The 15,684-nt window shown below is 36.9% G+C and overlaps 2 protein-coding genes across 2 annotated transcripts; both read left to right on the forward strand.

Moving 5' to 3' along the window:
• Positions 1 to 443: 443 nt before the first annotated feature.
• On the forward strand, positions 444 to 1,815 carry LOC104109147 (uncharacterized). Its single transcript, XM_009618365.1, has 2 exons — positions 444 to 1,571; positions 1,666 to 1,815. The coding sequence occupies exons 1-2, from the start codon at positions 444 to 446 to the stop codon at positions 1,813 to 1,815; spliced, it is 1,278 nt and encodes a 425-aa protein (XP_009616660.1).
• A 4,582-nt stretch (positions 1,816 to 6,397) lies between these two features.
• LOC138909582 (uncharacterized) lies at positions 6,398 to 7,627 on the forward strand. The gene is made up of 2 exons (XM_070200789.1): positions 6,398 to 7,172; positions 7,380 to 7,627. Exons 1-2 carry the CDS (start codon positions 6,398 to 6,400, stop codon positions 7,625 to 7,627), a joined length of 1,023 nt encoding a protein of 340 aa, XP_070056890.1.
• Positions 7,628 to 15,684: the final 8,057 nt, after the last annotated feature.

Genomic DNA, 15,684 nt, shown 5'->3' on the forward strand with positions numbered 1-15,684 from the left:
ACTCGCATTGTATTCTTCCCAAGTCAGTCTAGTGAACATGTTTTAGGTAATTGAGTTGTAATCAAGTGTCATAAACAATCAGTGAGTTAGAGTGAGTATTGTTCTTTACAAGTTAGAGTAACTTGTGAATCAAATAGGAGTAGTAGGAGTACTGGAGAGCATTTAATTACAGTCTTGTAATTGATACATTTTGGCTCAGTGTTCTAGTGGAGTTGGAGCTGAAAATCCTACGTGGTAGGTTGTGATTTTTGCACCTTTTGATCTGGGTGATTTTTCACGTAAAAATCGCTGTGTTCATTTTATTGATGTTTACCTTACGCTTAAGGAACACGGTAAAGAACCAAGTTCTTTTGTAATTCTTACGGACACTCAAATTAACAATTGTTGTTAGAGTGGGTTCTCTCATTTACACGGCTAACAACTAGAGAGATCTTGGAAGCAAGATGAGTGCTCCACCCAAAATTAATAAAGGGAAATCAACTACCAGACTACCCATGTTCAATGAAAAATATTATAGTTGGTGGAAAGTAAGAATAGAAGACTTCTTAACAGCTGACGACTATGAACTATGGACCATAGTAAACCAAGGTCCTTTGATTCTTACTAAACAAAATGCACAAAATGAAATAGTTCCTAAGGACCCCTCCAAATTTGTGGCAGCAGATTTCAGAATGATGGAGAAGAATGCAAAGGCTAAGAAAATCCTTATCTGTGTACTTGGTCCTGATGAATACAATAGAATTTATGTGTGGTCTAATACGAAGCATATATGGGATGCTCTTCAAACTACTCATGAAGGAACAAACCAAGTAAAGAGATCAGGGATTGAGCTACTCCTGAGAAACTATGAGCATTTCTCCATGAAAGGGTTTGAGCCCATCCAGAATATGATGACCAGGTTCGCTATAATAACCAATGAACTGAAATCACTTGGAAAGGTGTTTACCTCAGAAGAGTTGGTTAGCAAAGTTCTAAGAATCCTTCAAGCTTCATGGGAATCAAAAGTCACTACAATCAAGGAAGCCAAGGAATTTGACAAAATATCACTTGATGAGTTGGTTGGAAACTTAAAAACTTATGAAATGAGAAAGATGGAACTGCACAAGGAAGAACCAAAAGAGGATAAGGCCTTGGTTCTTAAAGCGTCTAAGGATGATGAATCTGACTATGATGATCCTGATCTACCAATATTTGCCAAGTTCAAGAGGTTCGTAAAGAATTCCAAAAGTGCATCTAAGAGAGAGGCTAGTAATAAGCCCAAGCAGATCGACAAAGCTAACTATGATGGGTGCTACAAGTGTGACAAGCTAGATCACATGGTCAAGTACTTCCCAATGTGGGAAATTGAGCGGATAAAAGAACGTGCTGAAAAAGAGAAACGGGAGAAGATAAGAGAAAACGGTTCCAATAAAGGAAAAATCCTAGGCAAAGGATTTACTGAAGAAATGAAGCAGGCATTCTTGGCAGCATATGAAGACAATGGAAGTAATCAAGAGGAAGAAAAAGAGGATGAGGCTATAAGTCTCTATGCTGTGATTGATGAACAACAAGCTGTGAAGACAGAACCCCCAGTACAGCTTGGAATGCACATTAGAAGACCCTTTTTTGTTTTATGAACACCACTATGATGAATGGAAGCTACTACGTATGGAAATATTTCTTTAGGATACTGAATTTGACCCATGGGTAATTTTCAGTCATGGACCAACACTCCCAACCAAATTGGACAGTAAAGGTAATAGGTGCAACAAAAGAGAAGAGGAATATGATGAGGAAGATCATCAGCTAGTTCAGAAAAATGCTAAAGCAAAATAATTTCTCTACAGGAGCCTATCTAGAAATACTCTCCTCAGATTGTCCTCTTGCATCTCTGGTCATGATATATGTAGGACCTTGAAAACTAACTTTAGAAATTAAAACATCGAAGTGGCTTTGCTGGCGATTGAAGAATCCAAAACAGAGGAAGAAGTGATAGGTGATGGCCATGAGTGATTCAGAAACTGAAGAAGAAGCAAACCAGGTAAGTATATCTGACTTGAAATAAAATATTCATGTTATGTCCAAAAACCAACTAATGACCATAATTGTGACCTTAATGAATGAAATGGATAAAATGAGTACTTGAAATGATAAACTAATAAGCAACCTTTCTTGTGTCAAACTTGCTATTAAAGAACTTGAGTTTGACAAGGCTAGTTTAGAGAAACAGGTCAAAGACCTTAAGAACCAGGTTCTTGAGCTTACTTCTGAGAATGAGAAGTCTCTTGATATACATGGATAAAGAAAAATGAGTGATTTGCAGGAGAAGCTTGAAAAGGAATTAAAAATTGCTAATGATAATCTTTGTGATGCTGAATATAGAAATAAAGTCATGCATGAAAACCTAGAAAAAGGAAAATTATGAACTCTCTAGACTAAACAACTGGCATAGATCTTCTGTTGCCTTGAATTGGCTGAATGAAAACTGTAGCTCTAACAAATCTGGAATTGGCTATAGAAAACATGTCCCTAAGTTTGACCTAAAGTATGTAAGAATTTCTGATAATAACATGTGCACTCATTGTGGAAAAGTAGGACACTTTAGAAACACTTGTCCTGCCTTAATTCATACTCAGTTTAGAAACACCTTTGGTATTGCTAAAAATGTGAAGAAGTAAGAGGAGCCAAAGGTTAATCCTCCTATCCATACTAAGTGGATTAAGGTTAACAAGAAAATAGCTTCTAATCCTCTCCCCTTCTGGGCAAGAAGGGATCTGATTCATCCTTTCTCAAACAAAAAGGGACCCAAGTTTGTCTGGGCTCCCAAACCTAACTTGTGAATTTTGGTGCAGGCTAAGGTGAGAGGAAACAATCGGTACTAGTATCTAGACAGTAGATGCTCAAGACATATGACTGGAGAAAAGAAAAACTTTCTCTCACTGACAGCTTTCCAAGGAGAGAGTGTGTCATTTGGAAATAGGAAAAAGGGCTTGATAACAAGTATTGGCAAGGTTGGCAAGTCACTCTCTCATGCTATAGAAGATGTGTATTATGTGATAGGTATTAAACATAATCTTCACTGCTATGGCATAGAAGACTGAGACATGCCAGTCTCTCTCAACTCAACAAGTTGGTAGCAAAGGACTTGGTCCTTGGGCTACCTAAAGTTGAGTTCACTTCTAACAAGGTCTGTGATGCCTGTGTTAGAGGAAAACATGTTAGGTCATCTTTTAAATCTAAAACGTTTGTAAGTACTTCTAAACCTCTAGAACTCCTTCACATGGACCTATGTGGACCAATGAGAATAAGGAGCAGAGGAGGTAAGAGGTATATATTTGTGATTGTTAATGACTTCTCCATGTATACCTAAACTTTGTTTTTGGGATCCAAGGATGAAACCTTTGATGTTTTCTATGTGTTTGTCAGAATAATTCAACAAAAGCTAGGATGTAATGTTTTAAGTATAAGAACTGACCATGGAACTGAATTTGAAAATTCAAAATTCCTTGAGTTCTGTGGCTCACATGGCATTGACCATAATTTCTCTGCACCTAGAACTCCACAACAAAATGAGATTGTAGAAAGAAAGAATAGATCCTTAGAAGACATGGGAAGGACCATGTTGATTGCCAGTGGACTGCCTAAGAATTTTTGGGTTGAGGCAATCAATACTACTTGCTACCTACAAAATAGATGTATGGTCACACTCATTCTTGAGAAAACTCCCTATGAGTTACTTCAAGGAAGAAAACCCAACATCACTCACCTGAGAGCCTTTGGGTGAAAATGTTTTGTACATAATAATGGGAAAGAAACTCTAGGTAAGTTTGATGACAGAAGTGATGAGGGAATTTTCTTGGGTTACTCTCCACATAGTATGGCCTATAAGGTTTTTAATAAAAGAACTATGTGTGTGGAAGAAAATATTCATGTTATTTTTGATGAATCTAACTACTTGGTTGAGAAAGGTCAGCAGGATGAAGATTATGACATAGGGTTCACTGGTGATGGAGATACAAAGGAATCTGATGAAGATGGATCTAAAAACAATGAGGAAACTGACAGTGATCATGAGGAACAAGAACAAGAAAGAACTACTCTAACTTCTGACCAAACTAATGAAGCCACACCTGCTGAACTTGCTCCTTTGGGTCACTCATCTGGTGAATCTTCTCTAGGTATATAGATCAGACCATGGAAGCATCAAAGCTCACATCCTCTTGAGAATATCATCTCTGATCCAAATGCAGGGGTGCAAACCAGGTCTTCTCTAAGAGATCTTTGTGCACTCACAGCATTCCTCTCACAGGTTGAACCTAAGACCATCAAAAAAGCTCTAAAGGATCCAGACTAGATCATAGCCATGCAAGAGGAGCTAAATCAGTTTGAGAGAAGAAAGGTCTTGAACCTGGTAAAGAAACCCAAGAAAAACAATTGTCATAGGTACCAAATAGGTGCTCAGAAACAAGTTGGATGAACAAGAAAATATCACAAGGAACAAGGCCAGACCGATAGTTCAGGTATACAATCAAAATGAGGGCATTGACTATGATGAGACATTTGCACCTGTAGATAGAATGGAGGCTATAAGAATGCTGATAACCTTTGCTGTCCACATGGAGTTCACTTTATACCAGATGGATGTAAAGAGTGCCTTTTGGAATGGTTACCTGAATGAGGAAGTGTTTATCAAACAACCTCCTGGATTTGAAAGTGAAAAATTTCCTGACTATGTGTTCAAACTTGATAAAGCTTTTTATGCACTGGATCAGGCTCTAAGAGATTGTATGAAAGGCTCTCAAAATTCCTCTTAGCCAACAACTTTGTAAGAGAAAAGTTGGACAAAACTCTATTTCTAAGGAGCAGAGTGAAGAATATTTTAATTGTGCTAGTGTATATGGATGACATTATTTTTGGGGCCACCATGAAGTAATGTGCAAGGAATTTGCTAAGATAATGGGAAATGAGTTCGAAATGAGCATGATGGTTGAATTGAACTTCTTTCTGGGGCTGCAAATCAAGCAAACACCTACTGGAACCATGATATATCAGCAGAAATATATCAAAGAATTACTGAAGAAGTTCAACATGGACTCCTCTAAGTCTATTGATACCCCTGTTGCCATTGCAACAAAGCTGGACCTTGATGAAGAAGAGAAAAGTGTGGAACAGAAACTATATAGAGGAATGATTGGGTCATTGTTGTACATCACAGCAAGCATGCCTGATATAGTGTTTAGTGTGGGATTACGTGCAAGATTTCAATCAAATCCCAAGGAATCTCACCTGAAAGCTGTCAAAAGGATACTAAGATATCTCAAGAGGGCCCTTAACCCTTGTATATGGTATACCATTGGGTATAGCTTTGATCTAGTTGGTTATGTTGATGCTGACTATGCAGGTTTTCATGTTGACATGAAAAGCACTTCAAGAACAGCTCATTTTCTAGGTTCTTGTCTGGTGTCTTAGGGAACCAAGAAGAAAAACTCAGTGGCCTTATCTACAACTGGGGCTGAATATGTGGCAGCAGCATCCTGCTGTGCTCAATTACTATGGATAAGATAACAGCTAATGGACTATGGTATATTTGTTGATTGTGTTCCTATTTTCTGTGATAACGCCAGTGCTATAAACATTGCTAAAAATCCATGTCAGCACAAGAGAACCAAGCACATTGACATTAGACATCACTTTCTCAAAGACAACGTTGAAAAGGGGAATATCTCAATTAACTTTTATAAAACTGAAGATCAAATTACTGATATTTTTACTAAAGCTCTAAGCAGGGATCACTTTAAAAGGAATAGACTAGAACTAGGTCTAATCAACTCCTCGCACTAAGTTGACTCCCAGTGATTGGTTAGAAAAGGCATAATAAGATGTAGATAATTAAGTACAATGTGTTTGATTCAGCTTTGTGCTTGTATTAAGCTCACACACTTGCTTAGAAAATTTGGTTGATAACTGTGTTGCATGATACTAATATGAAGCGTTGAAGCTTTATTGCAGAAAAATAAGGAGTTGCTAAGGAGTTGGTTCTTTGACTCGGATATGTGGCATACTGTCTGAAGTCACTAGGACTTTATATTCTAAAATTATTGCTATACTCAAACTTTTAATTCCATTGGCATCACTTTTAATCATCTTCTAGTCAAAGAGTAAGGGGGAATCCTTGTGCAATTAGAGATCAATTACTCATGAAAACCTTACAGTCAAAGTAACCGTTATAAGAGTCTTGTTAGAACTCAAATTCGGTCACCTTCTCTCTTCTAGTCAAATCAGGAGTAACGCCTTTTAAAAGGCTCTTATGATCAGCTTCTCTAACCTTACTCTTTCCCTCAAACCCTAAGCAAGAATCGTAAGCAATTATCAAGAACTAACCTTTTTTTCTCTTCTTCGAGTCTCTCATCTAATCACCATGCCTAAAGCCAGTCAAACACCCTCTAAAGCTAAATCATCAACCAAGGTTGAAGCAAAACCTAAAATCTTGAAGCCCAAATCGAAGAAAAATACCAAGCCTTCAAGAGAACCCACACCTACACCTGCTCTTTATCCTTCATTATCCTCCACTATACCTACCACATCCTCCCGTGTTCCTATTGTTCATGTTGTTCCTATCATTCCCACATCCAATGTAACCCCTCCTCCACAAATAACTACACATGTACCTGAACATCCTGCGAAAAATACCTCTAAGTCAACAAAGGTCAAAGCAACTCCAAGAAAATTTGTCAAGAAAGTGCCTGAAGCTTCTACGCAGGGTGACATTGTAGCCAAGGGATCTGTGATTCAGTGGGAATCAGTGTCAGTCACTACTGATCAGGTACCACATCCTACTTCCAAGTTAGATATTTTGGTGTTTGTTATAGATGTTGCACTCCTAGATACTCTCCCACCCACGAGTAAGAATCCACCAGTGGAGAAATTTCCTGTAGAAAAGGGTGCAGGGGATCTGGGAAAGGAGATAGATCCAAAGACTGTGGAGCCTGTGGTTGAGGGGGAAGGACGTAAAGAACTGGTGCAAAAGGAGGTTTCTAATGGCCTTGATTTTAGTTGGACTGGAGATGAGGAAGATGATGAAGGTGAAAAAGAAGAAGAAGCTGAGAACAGTCATGAGGAGCATGATGCTCAAAACATAGCCAATGAAGAAGAAAAGAGTGAGAATGAGGGAGTATCTGGAGATGAGAAGGAGAGTGATACATAGGATAAGACAGGTGAACAGGCTAATGATTCGGCAGAAGAAGAAAATCAGAGTGAAGAAGAGGAGGTTTCTAAAAGTGAGGGTGAGGATCAAGAAAATATAAGTGAGAGTGAAAGAGGTGATGATAAGAGTGAGGAAGAATAGGGGAATGTGAGTGAGGAATCTGAAGATTCTGTGACAATTGGAAACACTGTCATAGCCCCTTCAGAAGAAATTGGTGAAGAGACAAGGGCTCAAGAACCTGGGTCTCTGTTAACTCCTTTCACTGGAGATGAAGAAGTTAGCAGGGATGAAGATGATATGTCACTATCTGAGGTAGGGAAGAAGTCCAGGAAGACGACTGTAAAAGCTACAAAGTCAGCAGTCTCAACAAGGAAAGGAGTGGTTCCTCCTACTAGAACTCCCTCACAAGGAGTAAAAGAAAGGTTGTTGATGCACAAATCATGAAGGAGTCCAGAAGTGCAAAGAAGCCAAATAAGAAGGTTTCAATTGTGGAACATGTTGTTAAGGTGGATGGAGAAGATGAATCTGACTCTGCCTTGCCAGCAAAGTCGGCTACACCAAAGAAAAAGGGAGCCAAAGTCACCAAACTTGCTACCTCTTCTGCAAGGTCCAGTAGGGGTAAGACAAGAAAGAATGTGCCAATTTTAGTTGATTCAGTCATAGAGTTCAGGAATAGAAAAGTGCTAAATGGGATGATTCTTGCGAACACTGATGAGAAGGGGATGGCTCAACTGGTTGAGAAACTTGAGCTACAGGGGTGGAAGCACATATTTCTCAAAGCTTCCCCTCCCCCTCCCCCTCCCCCCCAGTATGTGTTCCTGATGTGGTGGAGTTTTATACAAATTTCACATTTTATGGGAAGGTAGTCAAGAGTAAGGTAAGGGGCTTTGACATGGAGTTTGATGTTGAGGAGCTGGGGCTGCTTCTGAATATCCCTTCTTTGAGATTTGACAATTACTTGAAGAATAAATGGCCATCCATAGACAATGATGTTGACACTGGCATTGTGGTCATCAGGAAGTTCTCTCAAAAGTTTGAACTAGATGCTCCCCAGAAAGTGTACAAGACTGATATGACTCCCTTTCACAACTTGTTGTTTCATTTTGTCAACTCCTGCATTCTTCAGAGGTCTGAGATAAGGCATGAAGCTACTTTACTAGACATGGATGTGATGGAACTGCTTGACACTAGTCGACCTATCAATATTCCTAGCCTGATGATTCAGCACATGGCAAGAGCTACAGATACTTCCAAACCAAAGCATGATATGTCATATGGTTTCATGTTGACTGAGTTATTTGACAAGCTCAACATTGCCTTACCTGAGCTTAAGTTTGGAAATCACAATGATGTTTTGGATGTTGTTACCCTCAAGCGATGTGGCTATGAAGAGATCAAGGCTAGAGGACCCACAAGATCTGTCATTCTGCCTGGGAGCAGTAGAGTTGTAGAATTTAGCAAAAGGTTGGAGTTGGCTGTTAAAGAGAATGCCAAGCTTAGTGAAGTAAATAATGACCTAAGAACGGAAACAAAGAAATTCAGGGAAGAGCTCATAAGAGACAGGGAGGCCCATGCTCAACAGATTGCTACCCTTGTGAAAGCTTTGACCCCCTCTGTTTCTCACTCTTGAACCTGTTCCTTCCTAGTGTCCTTAGTTCTTTTGCTATTCTAGTGATGCCTTATCTTTTGTTCCTTTTGTCTTAGTCTGAGTAGTTTGCAGTATGCTTAGTTTATTTTATTCTAATGATGAAGACAAGGCCCTAGACTTCTTTTGGCACTACTTAATGTCTCCTATTGCTCTGCTTTACTACTTTGTACTCTATTGGATCATCAGCCTAGTTTATTTGCCCTTTCTTATGCTTGTGATGTCTCTTGTTTAGCCTTGAATGTTACATTATCTGTGCTTAGTATCTAACATTTTTTTTTTGTGTTTTCGATGATGCCAAAAGAGGGAAGATAAGGTTGAAAGTTGTTGTGAACATACAAGTCTGTCAATAGTGCTTGTTGTGATTATCTGGTTCTTTGAGGTGATTATCTGGTTCTGTTGTGGTTCTGTTGTACACAAATTTTGTTATCATCAAAAAGGAGGAATTTATTTAATATTGAAGTTTTGATGATTAACAAAGTATGACTAAATGTTCAAAGAACCAGGTCCTCAACGTAGCTGCTTAACTGTTCTGAAGAACCTGTTCCTCAGGAGAAAGAACCAGCTCCTCCTGAGTGATACTTGTACGTCTGTACAAGACAGTAACTTTATCTCAAAGTTACCCAGATCTGAGTTTAGTGAATGATGGCTACTATAAGTGATAAGGGTCGTTGCTCAAAATGATATAGATAATTCAGTGAGAGACTAAAGTCCCAAAGCGTGTGGAATCCTTGGAATAGTAGTAGTCCTATCAAAGAGGAAGCTGACTTTGAATAGGACTCCTAGAAGATCTCAAGTCGTGTTTAAATAGGATTTACTTTCGACTTCTAAACTATCCTTTTGCACATCAATTAAAGAGTCATAAGTTATTTACTTGTGTTGAGTACTTGAATTGTATTCTTTCCGAGTCAGTCTAGTGAATGTGTTTTAGGTAATTGAGTTGTAATCAAGTGTCATAAACAATCAGTGAGTTAGAGTGAGTATTTTGCTTTACAAGTTAGAGTAACTTGTGAATCAAATAGGAGTAGTAGGAGTACTGGAGAGCATTTAATTACAGTCTTGTAATTGATATATTTTGGCTCAGTGTTCTAGTGGAGTTGGAGCTGAAAATTTTACGTGGTAGGTCGTGGTTTTTGCACCTTTTGAGTCGGGTGATTTTTCACGTAAAAATTATTGTGTTCATTTTATTGTTATTTACTTTACGCTTAAAGAACACGTCAAAGAACCAACTTCTTTCGTAATTCTCATGGATACTCAAATTAACACGGTGCAAAGCCTAAAGAGAGACATGTTGTTTCTTGGTCTCAAGAGGTAACAATTACTGTTATTTTATTTATCTCTTTTATTTTTTGGTGTACTAATTCGGAATTGAGACGCCATTAATTGATTGATTGATTGATTTGCATTTGTGTTTCGGCATTTCTATTGATGTATTAATGATTTCCTGCATTGTTTGGAATTGCAGGAGGATGATATTCTACGAGAGCAAATTCGTGTCCGGGGAACTAACAAGTATATTTCTTACACTTTGGAGTTTAGTTTCAATATCCATAAAAGACCGTATTCTTAATATCTAATTAAATTTATGGAGTTATGGGATATGCCGTATGCGTATTCCTAGTCTGTACCAACAAGTTTGGGATTGAGGTTTAGTTGATTGATGGATCGATCGACTGATTGATATGGTTATATGGCTATTGTAGCTAAAGATTTTTGTTTCATGATACATTGCTGTAGTTGGACGATCATAGCTTCAAAATTCAAGGACAAAACTACCAGACAATGCAGAAGGAGGTCAGTCCAAAATGTTTTTTTTTTGTCCTCCTTAAATTATAAGGGCGATCACTCTGTATTTGACTTCATTATACTTTGTTTTTACTTTTGGTAGCTAACTGATGGCGATAGTGTTTTAAAAATCTGCAGGTGCTTTACTTATTTTAACTATGATTTCAAGAAAGGTGGGTGGTCCCCTGAAGAAGATATGCTTTTATGTGAGGTAAAATGATGTTTTGATTGATTGATTCCTTTTTAATTTTTCATAATTGTTACTCGTTCGGTCCACGTGCTTTCCTTTTTAGTCTGCCGGTCTATCCGAAGAAGAATAATATCTTACTATATTTAGAAATAATTTAACTTTAAACTTCTCATTTTATGCTTAATGAGATGATTTATCGCCACACAATGTTTATGACTTGTTTTACACCACAAGTTTCAAAAGTCTTTCTTACTTAAACTTAGTATCCAGTCAAACACAGTCAACTAAATTGGGATGGGAGGAGTACTTATTTTAGCATTGTGGGCTTAAGCCGTGTTTCTGTTTTAACTGATCATGTCAGTTGATGTAATCGGACTTTGTTATATTACTTTTATTTTCCTCTTCAGGCCATTCTAGTTCTGATAACAAATTCTCTTGCCATTGCAATCTCGATATCTGATAGAAAAAGAGTGCTTGTGCCTTGTAGGCTCAGAAGAGTGCTTTTTGAAGAGTTCGTGCAACATAGGGAGTGTCCGCTTAACACAGGGAAGAGCCATTTCTCAGATGTCCTTGAAAAGCATACCATTATAGAAAACTCTGTTGATAATTTTCGGAATAAAAATCAACTGGTTAGACATCCATTTGCAGTGCTTGTGCAGAATTTCCATAATGCTGGAGGAAATACACTATCTCATCAGCATGTCAACAACATAAAAGAGACATCTATAAACGGTAACTAAGCAAATTCAGTCTGTGGCTGTAAAGTTTGTGTACAAAAGGAACAGTACAAATATCAGATGAGAGAACAACACATCATTGATTACTTCAGAATATTCTGTATCTAACGAGCAAAACAAATTTGAAACTGGTTGTTTCTGGATTTTGAAGCAGCTAGTGATAACAAAAGTCAAGGAACATTCCTTAAGAGGAATGATCCAAAGCACTATGTGCTGATGCAACAAGCAGAACTACTGAGCTCACTGGCACTGAAAGTTAATTCGGAAAACAATGACCAAACTCTTGAATCTTGAAAATACTTGGAAGGTGAGGTCAACAATTGTTCCTCCTTTTTTGTATATGAACTTTATGTTTTTCTACTTTTGGAATATAGTGGAGAACCATTTATAGATCCTAAAGCTACTTTTTCCTCTATTCTTCTCCATACCATTTAGAACAAATGCATAATCTCTGTGGTTAATCTCTAGGTGTAACATTTTTTAAACGGAAAAGGGTCCAAACTACTTTTATTATTTGCTAAATGGTTTACAAACACCCTCCGTCCATCTACCAGTTTAAAAAAACACACGACGTTAATTCTATTAACAAAAATACCCTTGCGTTTAACGGTAGAATTGGTGGGCCTTTCATTTAATGACGTGGCAGTTTTTTTTACTGTGCTACGTGGCATTGTCGGCCAAAAATCAAACATGGGTCTTATTTCTACCCATTTACATGATCCGCCCCTATAGTTTGTCACGGGTCACCCCCCCCCCCCCCCCTTCTCACAGTCTTGAAACGTACATGAACAACAATGGAAGCTTCCTTCAATTCACAATAATGGCGGTTTCCTTCAATTAACAACAATGACAACATATTTATGAAAAAGCATGTTTTAACAGGAATTATTATGAGATTTAAAGATATCTTGTATACTTTGGAAGACAATTATCCAGTATTGGAATGAAACAAATAGAGTAAAATTAACAAAGATGACCCAATAATTTTGGATCTAGGCGTGCTTGATTTTTTACCTTCATGTATCATGAAAAACTAGTACTTTTGACTTTTATTCAATTCCATCGCTCTTAAACTATTTTGATGTGTTGGGCATTTTAGCACTAGTGCAATGGTGTATAAATCAAATCATCTACTCTCGCCTACTCCTTTTTTTCTTCTTTTTTTCCAACGGAATTTTCCGTCAAAAATTTCCAAGCACACTCTTAAGCTACAGTGAGTCCCAAAAAAAAATTCAAAACAGAAAAAGGAGTTCATGCAAAATGGGGGATTGATCAAGTGGAAAAAAATTTAACACCTTTTTAATCAAACAAACACAAATCCAGTGCTAGAAAATATTTTTGGCCAAAAACATTTTCACCATTTTTTCCTTTCAAACGGGCCTTCAGTCTTTTTCTTTAAGGGAAATGGGTCAAATATACCCCCTCTACTTTCATATATTGTCTACATTTAACCTCTGTTATACTATCGGGCCAAATTTACCCCTACCGTTATATTATCGGGTCAAATTTACCTCTACCGTTATACTATCGAGCCAAATTTACCCCTATAATCAGCAAACTTAAAAATACCTCTTGATCTGTTAAGTAATCCAAATTCTGCCAAATTCTTTTTATTTAAATCGCTTGTTGTTCTTCTTGCTCCATTATTTTCAAAAATTACTATTGATGTGAATGCTAAAGTTACTAGACTATACAAATTATTCATATTTTTTTTTAATTACCAATGCACCCATTTCTCTTCTTGTAATAAATAAAATTGATTTAGAATTTTATTTATTTTTTAATCATATACACACCGTAGAATTTAGTGGGTCTATGTATTGTATGTTATATGCAGCTGATCATCATGTATGTACATGTATATTCAAATATATTTTATCATTGCCTGGTTAGTATAGAGTTCGATCGACTAACTTAAGAGTGCACAATGTGTAGGTATTTAATTAAAGCAAAGTTGAAGTAAACAATGTAAAGTCTCTGAGGAACTTCAACTTCAATCACTAATACTTGCAAAGTCTCCATACATTTGGTGCAACGAATTCATTAAAATTGGGATGTTGTAAATACTTTTAGAATTTAGAAAAGCTACCTAATTTAGATTTTTCAATTTACTATACTTTGTTTATTCGGTTGTATTATTTAATATTTTTTTCTCTTATTTTTTTCCTTTAGTTCAGAAAGCAGGTAAATACCAATTATTTCAAAAATAGTAGACCAAGAAGAACAACAAGTGATTTAAATAAAAAAAATTTGGAAGATTTTGGATTACTTAACATATCAAGGAGTATTTTAAAAAATTTGCTGATAGTAGGGGTAAGTTTGGCCCGATAATATAACGGAGATTAAATATAGACAATATATGAAAGTAGAGGGGTATATTTGGCCCTTTTCCCTTTCTTTAAAGGGGATCGAGTAAATGGGTAGAAATAAGACCCATGTTTGATTTTGGCCGAAAATGCCATGTGGCCCAGTAAAAATCTGCCACATCATTAAATTAAAGGCCCACCAATTCTACCGTTATACGCGAGGGTATTTTTGTTAATAGAATTAACGTTGTATACTTTTTTGGACCGATAGATGGACGGAAGTTGTTTGTAAACCATTTAGCAAATAATAGAGGTTGTTTAGGCCCGTTAAATTAATGTCTTCACGAATTATAATCTCGTTGAGGAAGAAAAGAGCGGTAAATAGAACCTTACTCCTACATGATTTTATCAGGCACAGCTAGTGAGCCACCCATGTTTCATGATTCATGTCATTAACAATGGGAAAATATTATTCGGCTAATGGTGTGTTTGGTACGAAGGAAAATTGTCACGACCCGAAATTTTCACCTTCGTACTGTGATGGCGCCTAATATTTCATTTGCTAGGCAAGCCAACGTTAGAATAATATTATCCATTTTTAAAATAATTTTTAAATTTATTAATAATAAGGAAGCAAATGCAGAAGCAATTTGGAATAATCTATAATAATAACAGTGTCTAAATACCATCCTAGAATTAGTGTCACAAGTGCACGAGCTTCTAGAATAAATACAAATAAAGGTCTGAATAAAATAAAGTTGTCTGAAAATAAACACACAGCTAAAGTACAATAGACGGGGAGTTCAGAACTGCGGACGCCATGCAGTTATACCTCAAATCTCCTTTGATAGCTGAAATCCGAGCAAGTCTATGGTACGCCGCTGGGACTAACTCCACAATCTGCACAAGAAGTGCAGAGTGTAGTATCAATACAACCGACCCCATGTACTAGTAAGTGCTGAGCCTAACCTCGACGAAGTAGTGACGAGGCTAAGGCGGTTCACTTACATTATCCTGTACGCAATATTAGTAACAACAACAATAATAGAAATAAATCAGGTAATTAATTTATAATAATTGAAGGCAACTCAGCAGTCATAACCAATTATCATTTTCATTAATTCTGCTGCAGCGTGCAATCCGCTCTCACAATATATTCACATTCAATTCTGTTGCAGCGTGCAACCCGCTCTCATAATATATTAACATTCAGTTCTGTTGCGACGTGCAACCCGCTCCTCCAATATATTCATTTTTAATCAAGTCTGTTGCGGCGTGCAACCCGATCCCCCAATATATATATATATATATATATATATATATATATATATATATTTTTAAATAAATTTATTGCGGCGTGCAACCCGATCCTCCAATATGGACTTTTAATAAGTCTGTTGCGGCATGCAACTCGATCCTCCAATATAGACTTTTAATAAGTCTGTTGCGGCGTGCAATCCGATCCTCCAATATAGACTTTTAATAAGTCTGTTGCGGCAAGCAACCCAATCCTCTAATATATTCATTATAATCAATCATGTTGCGGCGTGGAACCCGCTCCTCCAACATTTTTATTTATCAATTCTTATAGAAGAAATTTTTTCAATAAATATAACAATTAATATAAAATTATAAGACAACAAACATACAATGATTATGGTTTAATTATGAAGCAAACAATGACAAATAGCAAATTATTATGGAAATCATGGAGCAAATAGGCAGTTTAATATTTAAAATGTTAAATGTCAAATAACAATTAAGGCACATAATTCAAATAGCATGTAACAATTAATGCAGGAATTCAAGAATTTATATTTGCAAAGAATAAGAGAGAA

This window comes from Nicotiana tomentosiformis, chromosome 4, assembly GCF_000390325.3.
Source record: "Nicotiana tomentosiformis chromosome 4, ASM39032v3, whole genome shotgun sequence".
NCBI classification, from domain to species: Eukaryota; Viridiplantae; Streptophyta; class Magnoliopsida; order Solanales; family Solanaceae; genus Nicotiana; species Nicotiana tomentosiformis.